The following is a 26,906-nucleotide window of genomic DNA, read 5'->3' as shown; positions in this document are numbered from 1 at the left end:
CCTGAGTGTTATCCCTGGTGCACACACACACACAGTGCCAGAAAGCACAGTGTCCAGTAACGTGTGTATTTGTCGCACTTAGTTCCGGCCTTGCTGTTCTGTCTGAAACCCAAGCTTGGCCTCTCCCTGCGCATGCGTGATCTTACCCTCTGAATCTTTGACTCGTGGCCCAGGTTTTTTTTTTTTCCGGGTTTTTATTCCGTCTTACTGTTTTCTTCATCCTGTCATTTTTCCTGCTTTAAGAAGCTCCTGGGGCTTGTCATGATTGAACAGACACTAAAAAGTGATTTCTTTTTTTTTTTTAAATCTCTTTTCAGGAAAATCCTGTTTGAAAACTGAATTGCAGTTTTCAGACTATTACTGTCTCCTCGCTGTCCATGTGCTTATTGACATATGGAGAGAAACAGGTAAGGGGTAGTGATTTCAGTCTCATTCTCTTCTTAATTATAAATCTTTAGACCATACAATCCAATTACTTGATTTATGCTTTAGAGTTTTGTTTCTCTAGGGTATTTTTTTGTTTTTGTTTTTTTATATTTACAGTCACAGAACTATTCATGGTGGGGTTTTAGTCCTACGTGTTCCAACACCCGTTCCTCCACCAATGTCCATTTCCCCCTTACAGGTTCTCCATTTCCCCCCTCCCACTTACACCCCCCACACACACACACCTCCGCTTGTCTCTATGGCAGGCACTTTCCTTCCTTCTCTCTCTCTCTCTCCTTTTTCTCCAGGATTCTTGTAGAAAAGCCCAAGTCTCCCGTTACCTCCCTGAAATCTTACGGCAGTCCTAAACCACTGACACTTGTTTCTCCAGAGTCCTGGGTAATGAGTCCTGACTGTGGGCTGCCTGTTATAATGTTACAGTCAACAGGCCGAATTGCCCCGCCCAGGCGGGTCTGCTCGGTCCGGGCACAGCACACTGGCCCGCGCCAGGCTCCCAAGTGACACTGAAGGCCACGGCGAGGTGTCCGAGCTCTGCCGCCAGGACTCGCCTGCTCACTGCAGGAGCCTCAGGAGGGAAGGGAGAGGGGAAAGAATGATTTTTAAAATTGAAATAATTATGTAATAAAATGGTGTACTGCACACAAACATGAGAGAAAGATTGAAAGGCGAAAAGCTTGTAGTAGTAAAATTTAAAAGTCAGAGCATGGAAATTTTAGACACTTTCCCTGACTGTAGAGGTAGATCATAAAAATTGGTGTAGATCATACCTTTCCAGCTTCCAAAAGGCCCTCAAATGTTTTTTACTTGTCTATTTTATAGATGGAGACAAGTTTCTCACACTAGTGGAATTCTTTGTGTTTTTACTGGTTTTGGGTTTTGGGTTTTGGTGATGCTCAGGGCCTACTCCTGGCTCTGTGCTCAGGGGTCATTCCTGGTGGGGTTAGGGTTAGGGTTATGGCCTTTGCGAGGCCATATGTGGTGCCAGGGATCTGACCTGCCTTAGTCACGTGCAGGGCGAGTTCCTTACCCACTGCACTGTCCCTCCGGCCCAGAGATGGCACAGTGGGAAGGGCGTTTGCCTTGCATGCGGCTAACTTGGGTTTGATTCCCTGCATCCCCGATGGTCTCCTGGGCACTGCGAGGAGATTGATTGATTCCTGAGTGCAGAGCCAGGAGTAACCCCTGAGCATGCTGGGTGTGACCCCAAAACAAAAAATAAAAATTGAAAAAATCAAGAAACCTCTCTCCAGTTTCCTGAGCACTATTTCATGAGAATTTTCTCTTGTTAATAAAAACTGCATTAATGTCAAGAGGTGCATAAGGTTTCCATGTGTGAGTGTTAATATAACTTGTTTAATTATCTGTTTTTAGTACAGAGGATAGTTTTAGTTTCTGGGTTTTGCTCTTGTTTGGTTTAGGAGCCACACCTGCTGGTGCTCAGGGTTTCCTCTGCACTCAGGAATACTCCGGTGGTGCTCAGGGGACCACGTGGGATGCTGGGGATTGAACCCGCTGCGTGCAGGGCTCGTGCCCTCCCTGCTGCCCTCTTGCGGCAGCCCCGGGAATCGAGTTCTGGCTCTCCGGCGTGCAGGCACATGCTCTGCTCCTGAATTCCATCCCTTGCCCGGTGTTTTGTTGATTGATATGTGTTACCTGCTGAATTTTGGTAGGCCAGAAAAGGTTTTATTATTTCAGCATGGTTATTCTTGAACAAATTGGTTTTTTCCCCTGTGCTTTGGGGGACTTTTGGGCCACACCAAGCTACACTTGGGAGCTCCGGACTGCTCAGGAGTGGCTCCTGGCAATGCTCGAGGGACCGTATGCTGAGCTGGGGGTCAGCCAGGGTCACCGGCATGCCAGGCAAGCACCTCAGCTCTTGCACCATCTCCACAGCCCCTGAAAGAGGAAGTTCCCTTCCAGCTGTCCTTTTTGTCACCCTGTTACTAGAATTTCATACGGAAGGGCGATGTCCTAACTCCAGAGGGTGCTAGAGAAAGCCTGTCCTGGGAAGTTTGCTGGGCCCGTTCTGAGTGTCACTAGGGGGTCCGAGGCTTTCCCTTTGGGAGACCTGGCAACTGGACAGTCCGTCGGCAGGGCTGATACGGAGGTGCTCTTGTTCCGGAAGTCCCTGTTTTGTATCAGATAAGTTTCCCTTCCCTAAGCTCCCCGGTGTGCAGGGAGGTGATGGTGTCAGTAATCTGGTTTTGCTTCTGAGAAACCTGTTCAGACGCTGTGCTCATCTTTCGGTTGCAGGCGATGAGACGGCCGTGTGGCAGGCCCTGAATTTGCTGGAAGAGGGACTGGCGCATAGCCCCTCCAATGCTCAGTTCAAACTGCTGCTTGTCCGGATCTACTGCATGCTGGGGGCTTTCGAGCCCGTGGTGGATCTCTACTCCAGCCTGGACGCCAAACACATCCAGCACGACACCATCGGGTGGGTACCGAGGGGTGCCCTCAGGGCCCGAGAGGCGTTTTCACATTCAACAGCAATCTGTTGAGGGCTGGAGTGATAGGACAGCGGGGAGGGCATTTGTCTCGCACACAGCCAACCCGAGTTCGATCCCCGGCATCCAGTAGGGTCCCCCAAAGACTGCCAGGAGTAATTCCTGAGTGCAGAGCCAGGAGGAACCCCTGAGCATTTCCTGGTGACCTAAAAAGCCAAAAAAAAAAAAGTAAATAAATAAGTAACTTGTTGAGTGGAATGTTAAGGTATTTCATAAGTCCTATCATTTTGTGGCATTTCTAAAATTTGCACAGTTTAGAAATGCTAAAAGTTTTCAGAGACATGCTAAACAGCTCTATACTTTGAATCCTTTTTCTTGGCTCACGTTCATTTGAACCTCGAGGTTAAGGTTGATGACAGACTTTTCTTCTCAGTCCCAGACATCTTCGTGTGTCCCGGCTTTGGTTTCTGGGCCACACCGGAGGTGCTCAGGGCTGACTCTGGCTCTGTCTCCCCATCTCTCGGGCCCCCAGACTTCCTTCCTCAGGCAGTTGTGTTTTCTCCTCTGCTAGTCTCAGAACTCGTGTTCCATTAATTAGCAGCACTTAAGAAGGATAGAGAACTTTGTCTTCCATGAAATTGAATTAGCTTTACTTTTTTCTTTTTTCAATGAGAGTGGCCATTCTTTGGCAGAATGCTTCTTGCTTTCCTGTTTTGGCTGGCCATTTCTTTGCTCTCGTATTTGAAGTGTGTCTGTTTTCCCACCTTTCTTCCCGCCAGGTACCTTCTGACCCGCTACGCTGAGTCCCTCGGCCAGTATGCTGCTGCATCCCAGTCCTGTAACTTCGCACTCAGGTTTTTCCACTCCAACCAGAAAGATGTAAGTACGGAAAAATGATTGATTTCGGTTTTGCTTTGGGGCCACAGCTGCTGGTGTGCAGGGGGCTGTTCCCAGCAATGCTTGGGGACCCTGTGGTGCTGGGGTTAGATCAGGGCTCCGGCCTGTACAACCATCTCCCCGGCCATGAAGGAAGGACCCTTTCTAACATGTTTTTTGGTTGCTTAAAGAGCACCTCTTGGAGAGCATCTTCCCAGTGTCACTGCTCGGGGGCAGGGCACTGTGCTGTGTTAGAGGCGTCCTTGGGCTGTTACCGACTGGCCAGGGTGGGGTTTTTTTTGTTTTGTTTTTAGTTTGGGGCTTTGGGGCCACACCTGGTGGTGCTTGGGCGGTGCCGGAGAGGCGCAGTGCTGGAGTGGGCTCGCTCCCGCCTGTCCAGTCGAGGCCCGGGGTCTCTGGTGGTGGTTAGAGTGAGCGTGTTTAACAGCCGTGCAGAGGTGCAGTTAACCATCAGACTGTCTCGATGCCTCTTGGGTCTTTGACTCGAGTCTCTCACCCTTGCTCTTTGTGGGTGGTGCTCGGGGACCAGGCAGAGCAAGGATGGAGCCCGGGGTCAGCCCTTGGCGAGATCTTTGACTCTTGTTTCTCTCTCTCTCTCTCTCTCTCTCTCTCTCTCTCTCTTTGGGGGGGCGGGTGGGTGCTGGGGCCACACCCAGCGATGCTCAGGTTGCTCCTGGCTCTGCACTCGGGAGTCACGCCTGGCCATGCACGATGCATGGGGGAACATAGGGGGTGCCGGGAATCGAACCTGGGTCCGCTGTACTGTGTATCTCCAGCCCCAAGTCTTTTCAGAGACTGAGCGATGGTCTGTAGAGTTTCTAGCTGTGTGAGAAGCCAATTAAAATCCTGTGACAGCGGCTGCTCTCTGCGCTCTTCGTGCATTTCTGTTGTTTATCAGTTGTCGTTCTCTTTGCCAGCAGCTAATGTGTGCACACACGTTTTCCTCAGATTATAAAATTGGCCAGTTGACAGACATCTCAAGAAACATGTCACCGGCTTTTTCTTTTTCAGAGGAGCAGTGAATACCGAGCTTCTTTGTGCCATTTGAAAGGAGAGGATTTGCACCCTATTTTTTACCACAGACTTCTTTATCTGTCAGTTAAATGAAGTTTCTAGTCAGTCGAGGAAATTAACGTGGATAGTTGCATTTCCCTGCCGGCCCCTGCCCGCCTGCTTCTCTTGTGCCACTCAGACCCTGAAGGTGGCCCCCAGATGTCTGCTCACAGCCTTGTTTGCAGCGAAGGATCCCGGCCGGGAAGGTGGTTTCCTCCTGGCAGATACTCAGGATCGTTCCAGCCAGACCGGGAATCCCGGGACGTTGTGGCTTGTCTGTTTAAACGGCTTGTTTTTAGGTTTTGGTTTTTGAGCAGGAGTTGCCTGGGCTCTGCGCCCCGTGCTCCGTCTCCTTGCCCCCAGCTCTCTCCTGTGCGGGCTGGGCTGGAGGGTTTCTGGGCACTGCCGGGGGGCTGCTTCTCAGCTGTTACTCTAGACAGGCTTTAGGTCTGCCCCAGAGAAGGGGGCGGCCCTCGCTCTGCACGAGATGCTGGGGTGGCCGCGCAGGAGGCCTCCGGGGCTCTGACACTCAGGCGAGCAGACAGCTGGGAGGCAGGTTCTGTGTGTCTTCTCTGTGTCTGAGTATCGTGGCTTATACTTTGTTTTATTATTTATTTATTTATTTAATTATTTTTTGCTTTTTGGGTCACACCCAGCGATGCTCAGGGGTTACTCCTGGCTTTGCACTCAGGAATTGCCCCTGGCAGTGCTTGAGGGACCATATGGGATGCCGGGGACCGCGGATCGAACCCAGGTCGGCCGCGTGCAAGGCAAACGCCCTCCCCGCTGTGCTATGCTCTGGCTCCCTTATACTTTGTTTTAAAGAAGTGTCAATGGCAACAAAAAAGTGTTACTTGCATGGTTCAGTCTTTGTGTTTCTAAAAAGGGCTCACACAGTTGATTCACCAGAGAAGCCTCTTCAGAGTCGGGGTTTTCATCTTACTCTTTGTATCTCGGGGCACCCCCCCCCCCCCCCCCCCCCGGCTCTGTCCTCAGTGACCCCGGGGCAGTCGCAGGCAGCGGGCGCCTGACCTGCCGCCTTCTCTTGCTCTCCGAACTTCGGTTCCGTGTTTTGTTTCTGAGATGGCTTTGCCATGGGGTCGAACATGTAAATAAGGGATTAATCCAAACCTAGTGGTGCATTTCTCATCAGTTTTATATTTAATTCAATTTAATTCTTCAAATGTATTCTGGAAGCTCCTGATTTGGTCCGTAAAGACACATTAAGTGAAGCTTCAATATTTTTTTTCCCCCATAAATACTATCTGGAATTGATTTGGAAACAGAATGTACCACATTCACCCAAATCAAACCAAACCAACACTGTATTGTATGTGGGAAAGGAGGCCACCCCCGGAGCACTTTTTTGAGTGCTTTTATATCTTGTATTTTGCTTATGGTTGGCTGTGGCAGGGGCCCATGTGAGTGTGTGTGAGCCATGCACACTCACCGGCGGTTTCCGTTGATCTGGACAAAGACTTATAAATTATTATTTGTTATGGGGTTTTTGAGCCACACTCAGTTGTGCTCAAGAGTTACTCCTGGCTCTGTGCTCAGGATCACTCCTGGTGGTGCTCAGGGACCGCATGTTGTGCCAGTGATTAAACCTAGGTCAGCCACATGCAAGACAAGGGTCCCACCCAATATTCTCTCTCTCTCTCTCTCTCTCTCTCTCTGGCCCCTATTTTCTTTACCACTAAGAAGATGGATTTAACTAATTACAGTGAGTGGTTTTGGGGGAGGCAAAAAGAAACCATGATGCGGCAAGGTCTTAGCCCTGGGCCCTGAGTCGCGCTGGACGAGAGTAGACCGTTTCCTTAGCGCTGAGCGCGTGACCGTGTGAGTCCGAGGAGGCGCTTCCCCAGTGGTGGTGCTGTGCCCCGCGCCCCTCCCCTTGGCCGCCTCCCGGGCATGTGTCGGGTCTCCCTGAGCTTTAAAGAGGGCTCAGGCACCTGTCATGGAAAAGCTGTGCTTTGCTTTTGTCGTGCATTGTTTTGTGGAACTGAGTTACATTGGAAGGTCTGAACAGGAATTTCTTTTCTGGAAAGGTTTGGTTGGTGTCTCTTACCTCTAGTAGGTTCTGCAAAACAAGAATTAAGGCGAGCTTTTCATGTCTCCCAAAGTTATGTCTGTGCTTTTAAGGTTACCTATAAAAAGCATTCATGGTTTCGTGATGACTACTCAGGGGGCCGATGTTCATATATTTTACTAATTTTTTCAGTGACCATGGTTCATTCGTATAGGATCTGAATAGTTTCTTTGTTGCGTAAGTGGTAGTACAGACAGTTTTTGGATACTTGGAAGCCTTTCCGGTGTGTCTCCCAGCGTCGCCTGCGTAGGTGTCGTTTCTCTGGGCTCTGGGGCAGGCCTAGCCTCGCTGCTGTGGGCGCTGTCTTGCCTTTCCCGCGCGGTGCAGGCTTAGCCTCGGTGTGCGGGGCCGCCCGGCCTTGCCTGGCTGCAGCGTTCAAGGACTGTCTGAGCAAGGGGCAGACAGCTACACTCAGCTTCTCCGTCTGGTAAACAACCTTTCCTTTTCGTTGCCCTGTCTGTATGTTTCCAGTTTAAAATGCCTTTTTTCTAAAGAGGTGTTCTGTGCACCACTCAGAAATGAAAATGGTCTTTACTTGGTACCCTGGGCTTTGTCCTGCAGTCAGAGCAGATCCGGGAAGTGTGCTTGATGGATTCGACCCGAGTCATCAATGTCTCCTCATTCTTGGCTGGACGTAGGTTCCTGACCAGCTGCTTTTTGTTTCACGCTCTGACGTCCCGTTGCAAAGGCTGTCCAGGAGCCTTGCTTTGGCCCCGACCAGAGGCCGTCGCTGACGGGCGTGAGTGCCTTGGCCTCCGCCGTGGGGCCGTGCCTGTGTCTTTAAGCAAGCTAGGCGGTAGATTGAGCTTGTACAGACAGTCCTTCTTTAAACCTGCAGGATCACAAGTAATCTTTTTAATTTTCTTGTGTCCGTCCGTCTTTAATCTCTCCAGATCCTGCAGGCAAACAGCTCGCCGAGGTGTCCATGGGGGTTTAAAAGCCGCTTCGAATGCAGTTGAATTAGCGCCCGTGGCGCAACCCCGCGGCCTGACATGAACCCTGCGAGGCTGTGTATCAGAGGGTACGTTGTTGACTATTGGCCTATTTTCCTACTGGGCAGATGATTCGGACACGACTCAGGTGGGGGCACGCGACGGACTCTGGGCAGCCATTGGCACTCGGTGCTCTTGGCTGCCGCCCAGCTCAGGCCCACATCCCAGGAACGGTCTTTCCCAAGCGTCCTGTCTGCCACAGAATTTCCGTTTGGAATTCTCTAGCTTGCTTCTGTTCATGGAGTTTCATCCGTATTTCCCAGCCAGTCTAGTTCAGCACATGGGCTGCGTGTTCTCTTCGTGGAATTTTCCAGCAGCGGTCTAGGGGAGTTTGGATGAGCGAGGAAGCCTGTGTTGGAAGTCTTTCTGTCCTCGGGATGGGCTCGGATGAATGTTCACGGGTTCCGCGTCTGGTGTCTGCTGTGCTGCTGTCTTGTGCCGGGGGCCCTGTGCTCGGGGCGTCAGCTTCAGGGAAACAGCCGCGGGCTGCCTCTCTTCCTCTCGGCGGTGGTGTGGATAGGTGATTCTGATGCGCGGGACATCTTTATATGAAACACAGCTCATATTCGATGCAGACAAACATGGAGTGATATCCCTTCCACTTTGGCACAAACCAAATTTTGACTGATGTAATTAAGCCTTTAGTCGCCTCGACTGGAAAGGCGGCTGCTGAGAGCAGAGCTGGGCGGCGGACGGTGTACCGGCAGGGGCAGGGAAAGGATGCCTGACTCGGGAGTAGGACAGAAGCAAAAGAGAATGAGAAAAAATGTTCTTGTTGGGCGTCTCCTCATGGTCTCAGGGACCACAGCGTCCTGGCGGAGCTTGGGGGGTGCTGCGGGGCCAGCCGCTGCACTCTCTCCCACCCCATAGACTTTGGCTCATCAGGATCGCAGAGCTAAGGTTCAGCATCCTTCAGCTTGAGTGTTGTGGGGTTTGGGCTGGCACGGTTTGCTCTCATTGACGGATCTGCGGAATATTTATTCTCAGCGATGTCTTTCCTTCCTTCCAGACCTCAGAATATATTATTCAAGCTTACAAATATGGTGCGTTTGAGAAGATCCCAGAGTTCATCGCTTTTAGGAACAGGCTGAATAATTCTCTTCATTTTGCACAAGTTCGCACCGAGCGGATGTTATTAGACCTTCTACTTGAAGCAAATCTGTAAGTACTTCCAGAGGGTCAGAGCCCCTGGGGGGCAGTGGGTGTGAGTGGGCCTGAGCTCAGGAAGGCTGGTGGGAGTTGGGGGCTGGGGGGGGACACGGAATAAGCCTGGTTGTGCCCGGCAGTCGCTGGGGCCCCCGCCTCAGTTGCCCACGGGGGTTGCGGTTGTGGGGCTTGGGGAGGTGACCCTGGTGACTCCTTGGGGTTGGAAGACACCTTCCCTTTCTCTCTGTAGCAGCACCGTCTGTGTTCGGGTCAGTTTCACCCTTTAGGAGACTTCACTTCCTTTGGGTGTTTTGGTCTTTGGGGCACACTTGACAGTGCTCAGGAGCTGCTCCCGACTCTGGTTGGGGGTTGCTCCCCCGGGGCTTGGGGGACCATGTGGCTCCTGGGCCTCTCCCGCATGTAGACGTGTGCTCGGCCTTCTGAGCCCTCTCTCCGCCCAGCTCTTACTAACACATCTCCCTTCCTGCTTTTTTTTTTTTTTTTTTTTGCTTTTTGGGTCACACCTGGCGATGCACAGGGGTTACTCCTGGCTCTGCACTCAGGAATTACCCCTGGCAGTGCTCAGGGGACCCTATGGGATGCTGGGAATCAAACCCGGGTCGGCCACGTGCAAGGCAAACGCCCTCCCCGCTGTGCTATCGCTCCAGCCCCCCTCCCTTCCTGCTTTAAAGTAAAACGGCCACAGCTAACGTTCCCCTGGCTTTTCTCCCCATGGAAATAATGCGTAAATAAATCTTCTGCATCACAGATCAACCAGCTTAGCAGAAAGTATAAAGGCAATGAATCTTCGGCCAGAAGAAGATGACATTCCATGGGAGTCCCTGCGAGATAACAGAGACCTGAACGTCTTCTTCAGCTGGGATCCCAAAGACAGGTGACTGGGCTCTCCCTCCGGCTGCTCGTTTTCACAGAGTTGGAGGGAATCTAAGATGCCAAACATAACTCCCCCCCCCACACACACACACACAAAGAAATAATGTGTTTTCTGTAATAAATAGAAAGTATAAGCTCTTCAGATGAAAGAAATCTCATCCCAGTGTTGGGATTCACTGGCTAGAAATTCAGCCCTCCTTCGAGCCTCTGTGAAATCAGATTGGAGAAATCGCTGTGTGGGGCACGAAACAGCAGGGGGCAAAGTCACACAAAAAGAGGTCTTTGGGCTCTGCACTCAGATGGGGGTTTCCAGAGGGAACACGGGATGGGCCTTAAAAGGGTGTTGGGTCTTCGTGGATCGTGGAGGGATATTGGGACTGGTGGGGGTGAGCAGGTCACTGCAGAGAGGGAATTGCGCACAGCACATCTTTACAGTCGTGTAGATGCTGACTTGGCATAAATGAAAATAGGTCTGAAAAAGATTATGCGTTAAATATTACAGCTCTGGGGCTGGAGCACTAGAGCAGAAGGTAGGACACTTACCTTGCATGCGGTTGACTCGATTCTCTTCCTCACATCATATGTGGTCCCCAGTGAACTGTCAGGAGTGATCCCCAAGCACGAACCAGGAGTAAACTCTGCGCACTGCTGTGTGCGACCCCAAAACCAAAAAAATAAAACTATAACTTAAGGGATTCTGGCAGGGAAGAAAAAATGTATGCCTGTGTGCACGCACATACACCCACACGCACACACAAATTTCTGTTTTTCAGTCATTTGAATTAGCTGTATTTTTCAGTTATTTGAATTAGCTGGGGGAGGGGGTGTGGCTCGGGGGAAGGTGTGGCACTATACTCCGGCCCTTCCAGCAGTCGCTCTGGCCTTCATTGGAAATGGTTTTGGTTTTGGTTTTCACGTTACACTGACCATGCTCAGGGCTTGGGGATTGGAACCAGGTTTGGCAGCCATTCAAAACCCCTGCACTGTCCAGTCCTTGAATTTTTTTGTATCATATATTTTTATTATTTTTGGCATTTGGGCTTTATTCTGGCTGTGCTCAGGGATCACTCCTGGCGGTGCTCGGGGTCCCTGTGGGGTGCCGGAAATCAAACCCGGGTCGGCCACGTGCAAGGCAAGTGCCCTGCCCATTGTACTCTCTGTTCAGCTCCTATATTGTATTTCTGTCAGGAAAATGTGTTGCTTAGGAAGAAATGATGTTCTGGTAGGTGATGTCTTGCATTCCTGTCCTTTGGAGGCGGGGGTCCCGGGTGGTATAGGGCCCTGGAGCGACCCTGGGGGTCTTACTCAGCAAGATCTGCTGTTGATGCGGAAACAGCTCTACTCGGGTCTGCAAGGGCCCCGGGGGACTGTGTGGTGCAGGAGCGTGTATCTGGGTTGGACCCAGGCAGGGAAGCGCCCTGACCCCTGTGCTCTGATCCCTGCACCCGCATCTTTGTTTTATGGGGGCCCAGGTGGGGAGGGGGGTGATTTGGCGTGGTCCAGAATCATTCATCTGAAATGACAGCTGGAACCGCTCAAAGCCTGACAAACCCACCGTAGACGGTCTCGAGGCCACGCGCTGAGTCCGGGCTGCTGGGGCTGTGTCTTGCAGGGACGTCTCTGAGGAGCACAAGCAGCTCTCCCTCGAGGAGGAGACCATGTGGCTGAGGATTCGCTCCTTGACGCTGAGGCTGCTCAGTGCGCTGCCCGGCCTCAGCCACCCCGCCGAGCCCAAGAACTCGGAGAAGACCACGGAGAACGGCGTGGGCACCGGCATCGACGTCCTGCGCGCGCTCCTGCAGCAGCTGGAGGCGGCCCTGGAGAAGGGGGCGCGCTTCACTGAGAGGGAGATCCAGGTGCGCCCCGCCGCTCGCGGCAGAGCTGGGCCCTGGGATTGGCGTGTGGCCCAGTGACACCTTTGGCCACGCGTGTGCAGGGACCTGGTCCCGCTCCCACACTAACCCTCCCCCCCTTCTCCCCACCTCCTCACACTCCCTCCCCCACCTCCCCACACTCCCTCCCGCCCTCCCCCACCTCCCCACACTGCCCTCCCACCCTCCACACCCCCACTTCCCACCCCCCCCCCGCCTCCTCTGCACTATGGTCTGAGGATCCCCACCTTAACACCTGAGTGTGTGACCCTGCAATGAAAACAAAAAAATAGGATAAAAATAAGAATTTGTGTGTGAATAGTAAAGAATAATACACTTTCCCACCTTACGGAATTTACAGGAAAAAAATATGTAGGTAGAAATTGCCCAGATGTTGAAACTAGAAAGTAAGGAAGAGCAAAATCGTGTTCGTCACGACTTATCAGCAAATTGACAGGACACTTCTGTGTTGATGGTTTAGTTTGTTGCCGGCTGCTCAGCGGCCAGTAAGCTGTGTTTTCTCGGCTGGTTTGATTGCAGGGAGATGCGAGACACATCACATTTTCTTTGTTTTCCAGTACCCTTTCCTTGGTCCTGTGCCTTCCAGGATGGCCGGGTTTCTCCGCTCCGGCTGTGCTCAGTGCCAGACCAGCTCTTTCCACCTCCTTAGTGATGTCTATGAGCTCGACGTCAACGGCTTAGGCAAGTGCGTGCGTGCGGCCACGGTGTGGACTGGGTCTGTGTCAGTAAAAGAGTCTGTCAGTGCATCAGATGACACGCTTGGGAGGAGGGACCTGGAAGGGCCTGGGGGCCTGACGCGTGCCCGGGATGACAGAGCCTCATCCAGAAGGAGACGAGCGCCCTGGTCTGTTGAGGTCGTGCAGGATGTCGTTCTTGACTCGAGTGAAGCCATAAATTGTGGCGCAGAGATTGTCCAGGCTGCCGGGCCAGTGGGAGTCACAGGTGCCCCGTGGGACAGTTTCTCAGCTGGGCCCTCGGCAGAGCCCTGTGGGACAGCGGCAGGAGTGCCGGGTTCCAGACCCCGCTGGGCGCCGTGGTCTGTCTCGGGTGGTAAAGCCTCTAGGCTACTGTGTTTTGGTCACTTCGAAGCTCTAAACAGGTCTGGCCTCGTGCAGAATCTTAGAAACCCTGCACGTCTCCATTGCAAAAGTCCCCCGTCCTCCGACGGCGTGCCTCGTCAGTGGAGTTACCTTTGGGTCTTAGGAGAAGAGAGAAGGGCCTTGCCTGAGTGTGGCTTCCAAGGACTGATCTTGGCTTTCTCTGATGAGAAGCTCTGGGATCAGTCCTGGTGGGTTTCAGGGACCATCTCTGCAGCCGGGGTAGGGGAGGGGTTGTAGCCCTGATGGCCCCCGGCACTGCTTGAGAGGGCCCCACACCACACCTGCTGCAAAAGCGTTTTAATGAAAGAAAGTAATTGAATTGAAATTTTTTTTTACTGTTATTCCATTTTAGAGGATACAACGGAGATCCAAGATCGAGTAGAGAACAGTCTCAAGTCTTTATTGGAGCAGCTGAAAGGTGAGTATTTGGACTCTGGAGGCCCAGAGTATCCGATCGTCTGATACTTACTTCATTTAAAAATAAAAACTTGGGGCTGGAGTGATAGCACATCGGGGAGGGCGTTTGCCTTGCACGCGGCCGACCTGGGTTCGATTCCCAGCATCCCATATGGTCCCCCGAGCACGGCCAGAGCCAGGAGTGACCCCTGAGCATCGCTGGGTGTGATCCAAAAAGCAAATAAACAAACAAATAAATAAATAAATAAATACTTGCCGGGCCAGAGAGTACAGGAGGTGAGGTGTCTGTGTACACTGTTCGCCTCAGTTCAATTCCCCATACTGCATATGTCCTCTGAGCACAGAGCCAGGAGTAGCCCCTGAGCACTGCTGGGTGTGGCCCACCCTCTACTTCATACCTTCCCCCTAAAAAAAAAAATTAATAACGTGCAAGAGGATTTGAAAATAATTACGCTTCTGGCTTTTTGTTTTGATTTTTGACCATGCCCAGCTGTGTTCAGGGTTTGCTCCTGGTTCTGTGCTCAGGGACCGCTCCCGGTGGTCTCAGGGACCACATGTGGGCAGGGATGGGGCCCGGCTCGCCTTGGCTGCTTTCATTCTTTCAGTCTGATTTGCAGGCCGCCTTGCATTCTGTTTGTTTGGAGCCTTCCAGGCAGTGCTCGGGAGCCTGCGTGTGACGGGAGTCAGGGTCCTTGTGCACGCAGTATGGTCCCCTCGCTCCTGAGCCAACCCTCAGCCCCATCGGTTACGTTTTGAAGACATTAGAGCCTTTCCGGGTCTGGAGAACATTTGTTCCTTTAGTTTTATTTCTTTTTGTCCCCTGAGATCCGAGGCAGGGCCTCTCTGTCCCGCTGTGCAGCGTCAGGCGTTTGCTTTACTTGGTTTTCGAGAGGGCTTGAAAAGGACCCTCGCTCGGGGCTGGAGGGAGTGTGGCGGGCCACGCGCAGGCCTGGGCACTGCCCCCCAGCCTACCTCCAGCACCCGTTACGGGCTCGAGCACTCTCAGCGACTCTGGAGAGAGCTGCCGTGCTGCCGGGGACGCGGCTCCGTTGTCGGACACTTGCCTTGTGTGGGGCTCCGGGTTCGTCCCTGGCGCTGCCGAAAGAAGAAAGGATGCAGAAAAAGATAATCACTGGGTTTGTTTCAGTGTGGGAGAACAAAAGGTGTTTTTCAAGTAACCTTTTATGTTTATTTATTCTTTTTAGAAACAAAAATGAGTAAGACTTGTATATTTTTCTGTTCTCAGATGTCTTCAGTAAATGTAAAGGTGACCTCTTAGAAGTTAAAGACGGTAGCTTGAAAACACATCCGGCTCTTTTAGAAAATCTCGTCTTCTTTGTTGAGGTATGTTTTTGTTCCCTTCCTTAACATTTTTGTTTTCCTTAATTGTTGGATTAATTTTTCAAAAATAACAGGGCCAGAACAGTAGTACAGCGGGTAAGGCACTTCCCTTTCACATGGTCAGCCCAGGTCGACCCGGGTTTCCCGGCACCCCATCTGATCCCTGAGCACCAGCAGGAGTAATTTGTGAGTGTAGGGCCCGGAGTAACCCCGGGCATCACCAGGTGTGCCTCCCTCCCCACAGATGATACGGACAGTAGACACCTTAGGTCTGGATTTAACCTGCCAGTCCTTTATTTAACAGGATAATTTTATTTATCCTGTTAATTGTAATTTTCTTAGCCATCACTTTCCAAAAGTACCAAGAGAATTTCATTTATTATGTTTAGGTAAAATTTTTTGATATTTACTGTCCCTCCATAAAGATTTCTCAGATTTAATGCAAATCTAGTTGTTTCCTGTTCCTTCTCCTTTTGACTTAACTATGTGTTACTTCCTTCAGTTTCTTGTTGGGTTGGGGGGGGCTCCGGGGAGGTGGATATAGGGCCACACTCACGTGTTCCGGGGCTGTCCCCAATTAGGTGTTCGAGAGCCTGAGCCCCAAGTCTCTGAGCCATCCTGTCCCCAATGCCCGTGGGCCCTCTCCTGCCTCTGTCCGAGGTGCTGTTCTGGCGATGGGGCACACACGTGGGGCTGTGGTGTGAGGGGGCGTCGCCGTCAGGACACTGGGCTATACCTGGTGCCCCAGTGGCCTCAGGAGGCGTCAGTGCCATAGCTGGTACCTTCGGTGCCTTCTGTTTCTGTTGTGTTGGTTTCCTTTGCACCCCTCTCTGGAAGTTTCCTTCGGGCGCTGTTCTCTGTCTCGACAATTCCGTAATTCTCGAGGTAGTTGGGAGGTAATGAATGCACGAGCGTATGGGAGGTGGTCACACTCCTGAGTTCAGGGAGGTTATTCAGGTCTGCAGAGTAGGCAGAGGTGGAAGGTCGATAGAGAACTTGGAGCCATTAGGGGCCAAAGCAATACCGCAGGAGGTAGGGCACTTGCCCTGCACGTGGCCAGCCTGGGTTTGATCCTCTGACATGGTCCTCTGAGCTCACCAGGAGCGAGCCTGGAGTGCCAGTAGGTGTGGCCCCAAAATAAAAAGAACTTTTTCTCTCACCTGGACCTTAGGGGACCATATCCAGTGCCGGCAATCAGACCCAGGTCGGCCTCGTGCAAGGCAAGTGCGCTGCTTGCTGTACTATGCCTCTGCCTCCAGGGTTTGTAGTTTTGGGGCTGGAGCGACAACACAGCGGGGAGGGCGTTTGCCTTGCACAAGGCCGACCCAGATTCGATTCCCAGCATCCCACAGGGTCCCCTGAGCACCGCCAGGAGTCATTCCTGAGTGCAGAGCCAGGAGTAACTCCTGAGGAGCATCACCGGGTGTGACCCAAAAAGGGAAGAAAAAAAAAAACAGTTGGAAGTTTTTTCACTGAGTGTAAAGGACGTTACTAGATCCTGCTCTTACAAGATCGGAGTGAGACTCGGTGAATAGGTTTGAGGCTGAGTCAGGGACTTCTGTAACTGTCATTTTACAAAGGTTGGGTCAGTGTAATGATAATAGGAAGAGGCAAAGCTGAATGAATTTGTGTACAACTGTCAGAATTCTTTGGTTTAATCCATTACCTTGAGCTGATACTGGCTTGATTTACCTGTTTCTGATTGGTGAATTTGCAATTTTCTCTTTCAGACAGTTTCTATAATCCTTTGGGTCTCTAGTTACTGTGAGAGTGTCCTGCGACCATATAAGTTAAATCTACAGAAAAAGAAAAAGAAGAAAAAAGAAACGAGCATCGTCATGGTAATGAGGACTGGGCTGCGGTGGCAGTTGTTGCCGTTTCTTTCCCTGTGCCCTTCCTGTCATGAGAGACCCGTCACTCCCTCTGTTCAGCCGTGTTCCCCACTCTCCACCACGACCGCTGGGCCTTTCTGTTTTGATCTTTGTTTTTGTTTTGGGGCCCAACCTCGCAGCGCTCAGGGCTTCCTCCCGGTGGGACCCGGGCTGCCGGGGGTCGCGCTGGCTGTGTGCAGGGCGGATGCCCACTTGCCTGCTCTCTCGCCGGCCCAGGTATTCCCTTTTTGATTTTTGGTTTTGACTCACTTGGCCGTGGTTGGCACCGTGGCGTAAAGCTGCTTTTCCTCCATGAGCCCGGGTCTGTATTCTGGCCCGCCTGCTAGTCGGAGCTCCTCCTTCCCCAGCCCGTCCTCACGGGGACTGTCAGTCAGGCCTCGCCGTCCTAGTTGATTCAGGAGGTGGGGCGGCGGGGCCTGTGGGGCTGGCACTAAACCCAGCGCCTCTGCTGTTGGAGCCACATAACCGGCTCTGTTAATGTGGTTTTAATTTTATATTTTGGTTTTGGGGGCCATAGCCAACAGTGCTCAGGGCCTGCTCCTGGCTCTCTCCTGAGAGTTCGCTCCTGGCAGGCTCAGGGGACTGTATGTGCGGGGTGCCGGGGTGGGACCGGGGTTGGCCGTGCGCAAGGTCAGATCCCTACCTGCTGTACTATCGCAGTGGCCCCATGCTGTAATCTCTTAGAAATATTTTTGTTCCAGATAGTAATTATGAATTTGGGATGGGGAGAAACCACCAGCCTGGCTTGCTGGAGGGTACTTGTGGCGGTGCTGGGCCGGCACCGAACCCGGGGCTCCCGCCATGCGAGTGCCTTCTGCCCGGCCCCCTACTCGGGGTTTTTGTATGCTTGTTTTTGTTTTGTTTGTGAAGCAAAAAAGTTTGTATTGGAACTGTCAGTATGAGGGGGGAGAGAGGAAGAAGTACGCGTTCAAGATCGCACACAGGGGGCTGGAGCGATAGCACAGCGGGTAGGGCGTTTGCCTTGCACGCGGCCGACCCGGGTTCGATTCCCAGCATCCCATAGGGTCCCCTGAGTACCGCCAGGAGTAATTCCTGAGTGCAGAGACAGGAGTGACCCCTATGCATCGCCAGGTGTGACCCAAAAATTAAAAAAATTTAAAAAAAAAAAAAGATCGCACACAGGCTTCTCCAGAGTGGAAATCCGCTAGCGAAGACACCTGGAGACAGGCCAGCCAGATGCGCGTGCCGGGATCTGGCCGGCGGAGCGGCCCGGTCTGGGCCTGGCAGAGCCCGGCCTCCCCCACATCCTCTGGATCTCGTTCCGAAAGGCCGTGTGACTGGGCGGTTACAAAGGCAGCGCCTTTATTTTCGCTGGTACTTGAGTTGCTGTTTTTACTTTGAAGTATTTAACTCTTTTTGGAATTAATTTTAATGTTTCTATTTTATTTTGGTTTTGTTTTGACCTACACCTCAGTTGGCTCAGGGCTTGCTCTTGGCTCTGCACTCAGGGATCACTCTTGGTGGGCTCGGCAACCCACATGGGGTGCCAGGGATCAAATCCAGGTCAGCCGTTTGCAAGGCAGGTGCCCTATCGGCTGTACTGTCACTCTGGCCCGGCTGTCGCTTTTATATTCCTAAAGGTGTCACTAGTTATCCTAGTAGCATTTATCCATTTGAAGCCATTCCTTTGAGCGCCGTCACTTAAACATCCTGATATTCTTTATGTGCAGTCTGTCTTGAGACTGGATTCACATACACACGTTTTTTGGGGATGAGGGGCGCTCTTGGCTGGCTTGGGTTCGGGGACTGCGCATGGTGCTGGTCTTGGAACCAGGTGAGCTGTGCGCAGGGCAGGTGCTCGCCTGCGGAACTGTGCTCCGGCCCTGGGACTGGATGCTGTCATTCTTTGCCAGTTCCTTTCTGTTTGTTTGAACTGAACCCAAGGCCTGATACAATACAAGGCAAGTGTTTTTACAACTGATCTCTGTGCCTGACCCCACGTTTCTTTATGTAACAGAATCATCTAGATCAATAGTGTCAGGGTATAAAAGTATAAAAACTCCTTAAGAATGTTCTTGGCGGGCTGGAGAGATAGCACAGCGGGTAGGGCGTTTGCCTTGCACGCGGCCGACCCGGGTTCAAATCCCAGCATCCCATATGGTCCCCTGAGCACCGCCAGGGGTAATTCCTGAGTGCAGAGCCAGGAGTAACCCCTGTGCATCGCCAGGTGTGACCCAAAAAGCAAAAAAAAAAAAGAATGTTCTTGGCTGTTGTCACGTGCTTCCCCTCCCCCATCTGTCCCCGTTAACTGTTAGTGTAGCATTAGATAGCTCCACAGTATGATACTGGCTTATGGGAAAAACGTTCGTCGCTCCCTCACCTGGCCGCTCTTCTTTCCAGCCACGCGTCTTTACCAGTTTTCAAGACTATGTCACTGGGCTTCAGACTCTGATTTCCAATGTTGTGGATCACATCAAAGGGCTTGAAACACATCTAATTGCACTTAAACTTGAAGAACTTATTTTAGAAGACACTTCGCTCTCACTGGTAAGCGGGCGGGGGCCAGTAAAGTGTTCTTGGCAGGTTTACGGTTTGCCACTCTCTTCGGAGAGGACTCGGGGCTGAAAGGTGTATGGCATTTTTCTCTTGTGTTGAACTAAATTCTCTAGAGGTTTGGTTTTCTTTGTTTAAGGCTTCCGTTGTCTTGTAGAGTATAATATGCAGATGGTTAAAAAAAATTAAAGGATAATAAAACAGTGTACAGTGAAACGCCTCCTCTGTTTCTCAGCTCTGAGTTTTCCGTTCCAAGAAGGAACCATTGCGGGCCGGAGCACAGGCACAGCTGGAAGGTCATTTGCCTTGCTTGCAGCTGACCTGGGTTCGATCCCGGCATCCCATCTGGTCCGCCCAACACCGCCAGGAGTAACTCCTGAGTTCAGAGCCAGGAGGAACCCCTGAGCATCGTCAGGTGTGACCCATAAAGGGGAAAAAAAATTTAGAAAAAAACATTGCTACCTGCAGTTTCTGTGCAATCTTTTATGCTGTTGTGTGGTCAGGGCTGGCTTGGCTCAGGCTCCCTTGGCGCCCTTCGTGCGTGTTCTCCCTGGCCCCTCTCTGCACACTCGTCTCTGTCCTCTGCGCCTGAGCCGCACAATACTGGGCTCTCGCACTGGCCTTTGCTCAGGGGAGCTTCCCCCTCCCTTAGTTCCCAAACTGTGGCTGTTGCAATGTCAGTGGCCTCCCCTGGGCTCAGTCGTGCCCATGCATTCTAGCTACAGTGCTCTCTGGGGCCCGCAGGGTTGGCCGTTGGGCTCAGCTTTATTATCTCACGGGCATCCGACTTTCCTGCTGCTTACTGTATCACTGTCACTGTCATCCCGTTGCTCATAGATTTGCTCGAGCGGGCACCAGTAACGTCACCATTGTGAGACTTGTTATTACTGTTTTTGGCATATCGAATACGCCACGGGTAACTTGCCGGGCTCTGCCGTGCAGGCTAGATACTCTTGGTAGCTTGCCGGGCTCTCCTAGAGGGGCAGAGGAATCGAACCCGGGTAGGCCACGTGCAAGGCGAATGCCCTACCCACTGCACTATCACTCCAGCCCTGCTGCTCACACACAGCCCAATCCCCAAGAACAGTGATTTCACTCCAAGAGATGTTGAACTTTTATAAGCCTTTTTCTTTTATATTATTTTATTTGGTGCAAGTCAGCAGTGCTTAGACTTACTCCTGGCTCTGCACTCAGGAGTGACTCCTAGTGGTGGTCGGGGGCCCATGTGGGGCGCCGGGGATTGAGCCTGGGTTGGTGGCGTGCACAGAAGCACTCTCCCCACTGTGCTAGCGCTTGGCCCATACGCCTTTTTCTTTTGATGAAAACTAATAACTAGGAATCTGGTTTTCACTTAATGTAACTTGTAGCAAACATACTTGAAGGAGTCATGTAAAGCACAAGGCTCGTGGGGGGAGTCCCTGCACTGCAGCATTCTGTGGCTTGTGGGCTGGACTCTGCCCCAGACCTTGCAGTGATACCAAAAGGGATGACAAGTTATCATCTGTTATCAGCTCTGACCGGGAGCCTGGAGGAAGGTTTTTTTGTTTGTTTTATTTGGAGGCGGCTAGGAAGGGGAAGGAGGGGAGAGTAAGAGAGACTGACACACCCAAGGAATGTGGGAGAGCCGGGAAGCTTTTTGAGCAACACTAATTTCTGTTTCCTTTGTAGGAAGAGAGAAAATTTTCAAAGACTGTGCAAGGGAAGGTGCAGAGTAGTTATTTACACTCACTTCTGGAAATCGGAGAGCTATTGAAAAAAAGACTTGAGACCACAAAGAAACTGACAATATAAGGAAGTGTGAACGACAGGCACTGCCAGTCTGACAACAGAAAATGGCACCACCGCCCCGGGCAGAAGCTACGTCTGACTGACCGTCATTTTAATCTAGAGCCCCCTCATAAATGCATGAAGGACTTCGATTGTGAATTAATTTTTTAGGTATTAAATGTATACAACTGATTAAATTATTGTACATAAACCAGAAGCAGAACCCTCACCTGGGTTTGACCACTTTTTATACATGTTCATATGCATACGGCAGCCCAAGAGAACCCCACCTTTCCTCAGTCCCACGGCCGGAGCTTCTGGCGTGTGGGGGGAGGTGCCCTATAAAAGCAGCAATAGAAACTAAACTGAAAACATCGACCTCAGAGCAGCTGAATGGCGTGCCATTTCCCTGACAGCCACGGGCGTCCGGCCTGGGCCTGCAGCCCTTAGGAAGCAGAAGCGGAGGGCCCGTGGCTGTGAGCTGGCTCTTTTCCTTGTCCGCAGTTTAGTTTTGAAACTTCTTCGGCTGCTTGGTTCCCGTAGAACCCAAGGCAGTCACCAGGGGCCTCTGATGCGTTCTGCCACTTACGGGCACTCCTGTTTCTGGCTAAAGAGCTCGAGGGCCGAGCTACTCCACCCTAGCGGAATCGCAGAGGCCTTCTGCTGGCTTGCAGCTCTTTGGAAGGGGAAAGCAGTGCAGACCAGAGAGAAGCCTGCCGGGGCGTGTGTTGTCGTGGACCCGCGTGGGAAGGATGGGAGTCACTGTTGGGAAGAAGAGAGGGCCACACGGTGGATGCAGGCAACGCCAATACCAGTGTCCTTGGTTCGTGTGGATATATATATTATATAATGTATGTATATGCTTTTACATACATATTTTCACGCATACGTCTGCATATATATGTACATATATATGCTCGAAAATAGTTTTAATACGTTAGCATTTTTTAAAGGGGCGGGCTGGGAAGGAAGAAAGGTATATTACGGACTTAACCTAGTTGTAGGCTGACAAAAGAAATGTTGTCCATTGGGCTTTGAGATTCAGTTGACTTTTGTAACTTGAGAATTATACCAGGCGTTTACATTTTTCACCTCCAGCTTCAGAGGTTGGTCTGACAAAAAAGAATAACGTCGCTCTTGAAAATGTTTAACTTCCACAGTCACTTTGATAGCCTTTCTGTGTTTGTGCTTTTGTTTCTGGACTGTTCCTCAAGTCACAGTGAGTAATTCTGTGAGCGCACGGGAATGAGCTGGAGGGGGCAATTCCACATCTCATCTGGAGGGTTATTTTTGAAGACCATAAAGGCTCTCGCTACTTCACTTCTACAGCGAGATGCACTTCTTTTAAATGCAACTAAAAGAGAGCTTGAAAATCTGTATGTAAAGCTTTACATTTTGTTCCCTCATCTCAACTTTCTACCAAACATCCAAGGGAATTTCTTACAAACTTCCTACATTCCCTTTCGAATTAAGGCTGCGTGGGTCCTAGTCCAAGTAATCGCAAAAAAATGATTTTCGGTGTAAACTGATAACCGCAGCGGTTACACCCCATCCCAAAAGGAACAAGGTGATTGAAAATTTGGCCGATTTCCATTCTGACTCAATGACAATGCATCATAAATGTCATAAAACCATGGCTTGTTTAGATGGAACTTTGTGTGTATATGGCATGTGTTCTTGCAATGATGTTTCTTGGAATATCCAAAAATACTGTACATAGAAATAGAAATGTTCTTTGAAAAAAAGTCTGTCAGCTGACTGATCACTCTAGCAGATGTGTGTGCCCACTGCTCCAGCCTCCGCTCTGCAGTCCCTCCACTCCGGTGGCCCCTACATGGGCCGACTCTCACCTCGGGGCACTTCGGACCTCTACTGGGTTTAGTAGCAAACCGTGTTTTACATTGAGGTTAGGCTTCACTTGTTACTTGGCTTATTTTCCCAGTAAAAATAGCATTTCGATTAGATCCAACTCCCTACGTTGAGGTAATTGTTTTTAAAAATGAAATTATGCAGAAATGGCCAATGTCTCTTAACGATCTGTTCTTTTGAAAACTGTCATGCACTATAAATTGTGTACAGTGGGGAGGGGGGGAAATATATATATCTCTCTCTATATATTCTTACATGAGTGAAAAAAGCACCCTCTCCAGCAATTGTAATTCATTGATATTTGAAGAGAATTCCCAGACCCATCGCTGCTGCTCCTATTCTGGTCTGTGTGGGTTTTTTGGTTTTGTTTCTGTGTGAAAATTAGTATTTAAAAAAGAGAAAAAAACCTGACTACTGTTTACAGACTGAAAAATTACTGCTTTTTATACTACTGAGATCCTAAGTTAATATCTCCAAAGCAAACTTAGTTTAAATCATTTATCTGATGTGGGTAAAAGGTAGAGAAATTTTTAGTGTTCTCCACGTAATGGAAAATGTACAAATGCCTAGCTGTGTTCCCATCAATTTTGTATATTTTCATAATTTTAATTGTTCAAAATTGCATTATATTTTGCAATCACTGTTCAATTTGGATGTCTTTCATTTTAACTTTTAATATAAAAGGGGTTTCAATGTATCTATGGCCTTTTTTATTGAAACTCTTCCTACCTACATGGGAAGTATTCAGTATTTCTTCATAATTAAGAGAAGCTTCTCAAACACTTTAGGTGGCACTTCTGCCTGGTTCTTTTTGCAGGAGGTGGGGGTTTGGGTCACACCTGGCAATGCCCAGGGTTCATTTGGCTCTGCACTCTGGGTTCACTCCTGGTGGTGATTGAGGACCATAGGGGCCTGGGGCATCTAACCCCAGGTTAGCTATGTGACAGGCAAGTGCCCTATCTTTCTGGCCCATGTCTGGTTTACTTTTGTTTAGATTCTTGTAAGTTACATCTTTATTAATTATTTGCTTTTTCGGTGGGGAGGGGTCATACCTGGGGATGCACAGGAGTTCCTCCTGGCTTTGCACTCAGGAATTACCCCTTGGCAATGCTCAGGGGACCATATGGGATGCTGGGAATCGAACTTGGATTGGCTGCGTGCAGGCAAACGTCCTCCCCGCTATGTTCCAGCCCCAAGTTACATCTCTTAAAATGCGTAAGTAATCTCGAATTGGTGTATTTCTTTTGGAGACACACCTAGCAGTGCTGGAGATTGGGCCTGGGACACTGCATCCCTTGGCCACTGGGCTGTCTCTGGCCTCAAAACCAAACAAAGCCATATTTGTGGGTTCTAAATTTTTATTCTAAGGCAGTGTTTTTTTCCCCCTTTTATTTGGGGTGGGGTGGGGAGGGTGGGACAGTTGCTTGGCTCGTGCTCAGCAATCACTGCTGACAGGCTTAGGCCAGGGGTCACGCGTAGGTTGGCTGCATGCCAGAAGTGTCCCACCCGCTCAACTCTCCAGCACCATCAGGCAGGATTTTGTGTCGTGCCTGGCAGGGTTGGTTACTGTAAACACCAGACACGGTTCACTCCCCAGCATCTCATGGTGCCTCTCCTCTGGCAATACCATGTCTAGCTCCGAAGGTCCTGGCACACTAGCAGGGCTGGCATGGATTTGCACGGTCCCTGGCACCACAGGGCCCCAAGCAGCACTCAATCCTTGGACCTTCCCATCAACCAAATGTCCAGATTAGCTAAGAATTGCCAGGATTGGCCCTGAGGCCCCCAGTACCACTTGAGAGGGTCCCCGCCCCTGCCCCCAAGTAGTGCCTTGCATACTGGCCATTAGTTCCACATATGTACAGTAGTGCTTATTTACTATGTGCCAGATTTCACTTTAAATTCTGTTCATCGTAAGTGAGACCATTTAGGATTATAAATGAGACCACTAAATCCCAAAATACTATTGCCCTTTTAGCCAGCATTTTGGGGTGGTGTCCGTTACTATTGGAAACTAGTATGCGGGATGGGGGACACACCTAGTGGTGCCCAGGTCTGAACCTGGGACTTCCACATGCAGAGTTCCAAGGGCCCCAGAATTACTCTTGGGCACCATGTGGAATAACCTGTCAGTTTCACAGAACATGATTCTTGCATGCTTTTGGGGGGACCTGGGGGCCTCCCGAGTGGTGCTCAGAAAGCCCTAGGGCCACTCCCGGTATTTGACCTGAGGATGTGATGTGGCCCAGGCCGTGCAGTGCCAGGGATTGGACATGGGTGGGCTGTGTGCAGGGCACGTGCCCTAAGCCCCTCCCATCCCCAGCGTACTTCCTATTGATCCAGGATCACCCTTGCTGCAGGTCATTAAAAATTCCCTTAAATTAGAAGTACAGGATTCTGGGCTCAGCCCAGTCGATTAGCAGTATTTGAGCTCCAATACTAGAAGTTCATCATGGGGATGAGCTTATCATGGGGTCGGAGAGGCCTTGCATGTGGTCAGTCCAGTCCAATCCCGGCAGCACATACGGTCCTGAGCGAGCACTGCTAGGAGTAACCTCTGAGCACAGGTCAGGAATCAGCTCTGAGCACTGCTGGGTGTGGCCTCAAGTGTAGCAGGTACGACGTTTGCCTTGCACATGGCTGACCTGGGTTCAGTCCCCAGCATCCCATATGGTCCCCTCGAGTACCACCACGAGTAATTGCTAAGTGCAGAGCCAGGAGTAATCTCTAAGCATCACCGGATGTAACCCAAAAAGCCGAAGGAAAAAAAAAAAAGATGGGGAATCCATTTGGCAGCCAAGGGAGATTAAATTATGTGGCAATGCTTCAGTTAGCTTAATCAGTGGCTGGATAATCAGCAGTACTCCTACATTAAAAATAAAAAACGTGGCATAAACTAATCACTTCAGACTCCAGACAAGACCCATCTTCAATGGAAAATATTTGGTAAAAGAGCTTCCCATCCAGTCATGCCCGGCAGCCTCATTTAAACACTCGAGGCTTGTATTCCCAGCATGGAACCATCTGAGAACCCACAGATGCCACCTTGGTCCTTGTTTGACAGGAGCCATGTCTGCATTTAGGCCTCCTTGCCAGGTATCTTTAATTTTGTTTTGTTTTTGGGCCACACCCAGCATTGCTCTGCACTCAGGAATTACTCCTGGTGGAGCTTGGGGAAGGGACGCCAGGGATTGAACCTGGGTCACCCGTGTGCAAGGCAAACACCCTACCCACTATACTATCCCTCTGGCCCTCAGCTTAATTTTCTTAAGACGGCAAATACATTTTCTTTGGAAGTAACTGTTTTAGATGAGAAAGAACTTTAAAGCAAAGCACTTAGGAAACTGCCCACATTTTAAAAATGACAGTAAGGGGAAATACTTTATCCTTCCAGTCTTGGAGTTGAACCCAAGGCCTCACACAGGAAAGCAAAGGTAGAGACATGTAGAGTCCTGTGTTGGCAGGTGGGCATTTACGTTTATCTTTTACCTGGTTGGAATTGTTAGCCCAAGCTATCACAAATTCTTGTTCTGCCCAATTCAACACAGGGATTCTTCTGCCTTTATTTGGGGAGCAAGGAGGCAGCAGTGGCAGGGATTGAACCCAGGGTCTTGCACTTGGGGGGTGGCATTCTCTGGCTGAACTGCATTTCCAGTATCCCCATTTTCCCCTGCCTTCCACCAGTTCCAAGGGGCACATCCAAGGTGCCTGGGGTCCATGCAGTAGTGGGGATCCAGCCCAGGGCCTCACACATGCACACTTGTGCTAAACCCCCTACTGATTATAATCTGGCTGGTGGCAACCATTTTAAGGTTTTATTTGCCAATTCTGTTCATCTTTAATTTGTGTGGGTGCAAACAAGCAATTTCATGACCTGGGGTTGGTGCCTGAAAGTGGGCTTCCTATGGCGGTACCACTGCAGTCCTTGTTCCAGGCACTCCCTGCTCTGCTCTTTAAAGCATCCCCCAACCTCCTCTTACATTTCCCCATTCAGCTTCTGAACCCCACTCTCCCCCACTCCTTCCTTAAATTCTGCGAGGTAGGGGATAGGAGGTGGCCGGTGGTACCAACCATGTTTGTTAATGCTATTTAAGAAAAATTTTTTTGTTTTTTGTGGTGCCGGGGAACATGCAAAAGTGCTCTACCACTACA

At 50.6% G+C, this 26,906-nt stretch overlaps 1 protein-coding gene across 1 annotated transcript in view; it reads left to right on the top strand.

Moving 5' to 3' along the window:
* Positions 1-23,451, top strand: part of NAA25 (N-alpha-acetyltransferase 25, NatB auxiliary subunit) — a 44,713-nt gene extending 21,262 nt beyond the window's left edge. The window contains exons 13-24 of the mRNA XM_055147222.1: positions 318-407; positions 2,701-2,881; positions 3,671-3,770; positions 8,932-9,083; positions 9,838-9,963; positions 11,575-11,818; positions 12,412-12,535; positions 13,307-13,372; positions 14,618-14,715; positions 16,443-16,553; positions 18,966-19,112; positions 20,787-23,451. Coding sequence (XP_055003197.1) covers positions 318-407; positions 2,701-2,881; positions 3,671-3,770; positions 8,932-9,083; positions 9,838-9,963; positions 11,575-11,818; positions 12,412-12,535; positions 13,307-13,372; positions 14,618-14,715; positions 16,443-16,553; positions 18,966-19,112; positions 20,787-20,909 — 1,562 coding nt within the window. The 3' untranslated portion in view covers positions 20,910-23,451. The remainder of the gene's footprint in view (positions 1-317; positions 408-2,700; positions 2,882-3,670; positions 3,771-8,931; positions 9,084-9,837; positions 9,964-11,574; positions 11,819-12,411; positions 12,536-13,306; positions 13,373-14,617; positions 14,716-16,442; positions 16,554-18,965; positions 19,113-20,786) is intronic.
* The last annotated feature ends 3,455 nt before the right edge of the window (positions 23,452-26,906 follow it).

Source organism: Sorex araneus, chromosome 9 (assembly GCF_027595985.1).
Source record: "Sorex araneus isolate mSorAra2 chromosome 9, mSorAra2.pri, whole genome shotgun sequence".
Taxonomy (NCBI): domain Eukaryota; kingdom Metazoa; phylum Chordata; class Mammalia; order Eulipotyphla; family Soricidae; genus Sorex; species Sorex araneus.
Note: the sequence above shows the minus strand (reverse complement) of the source record. Positions and strands in the feature narration are given on the sequence as shown.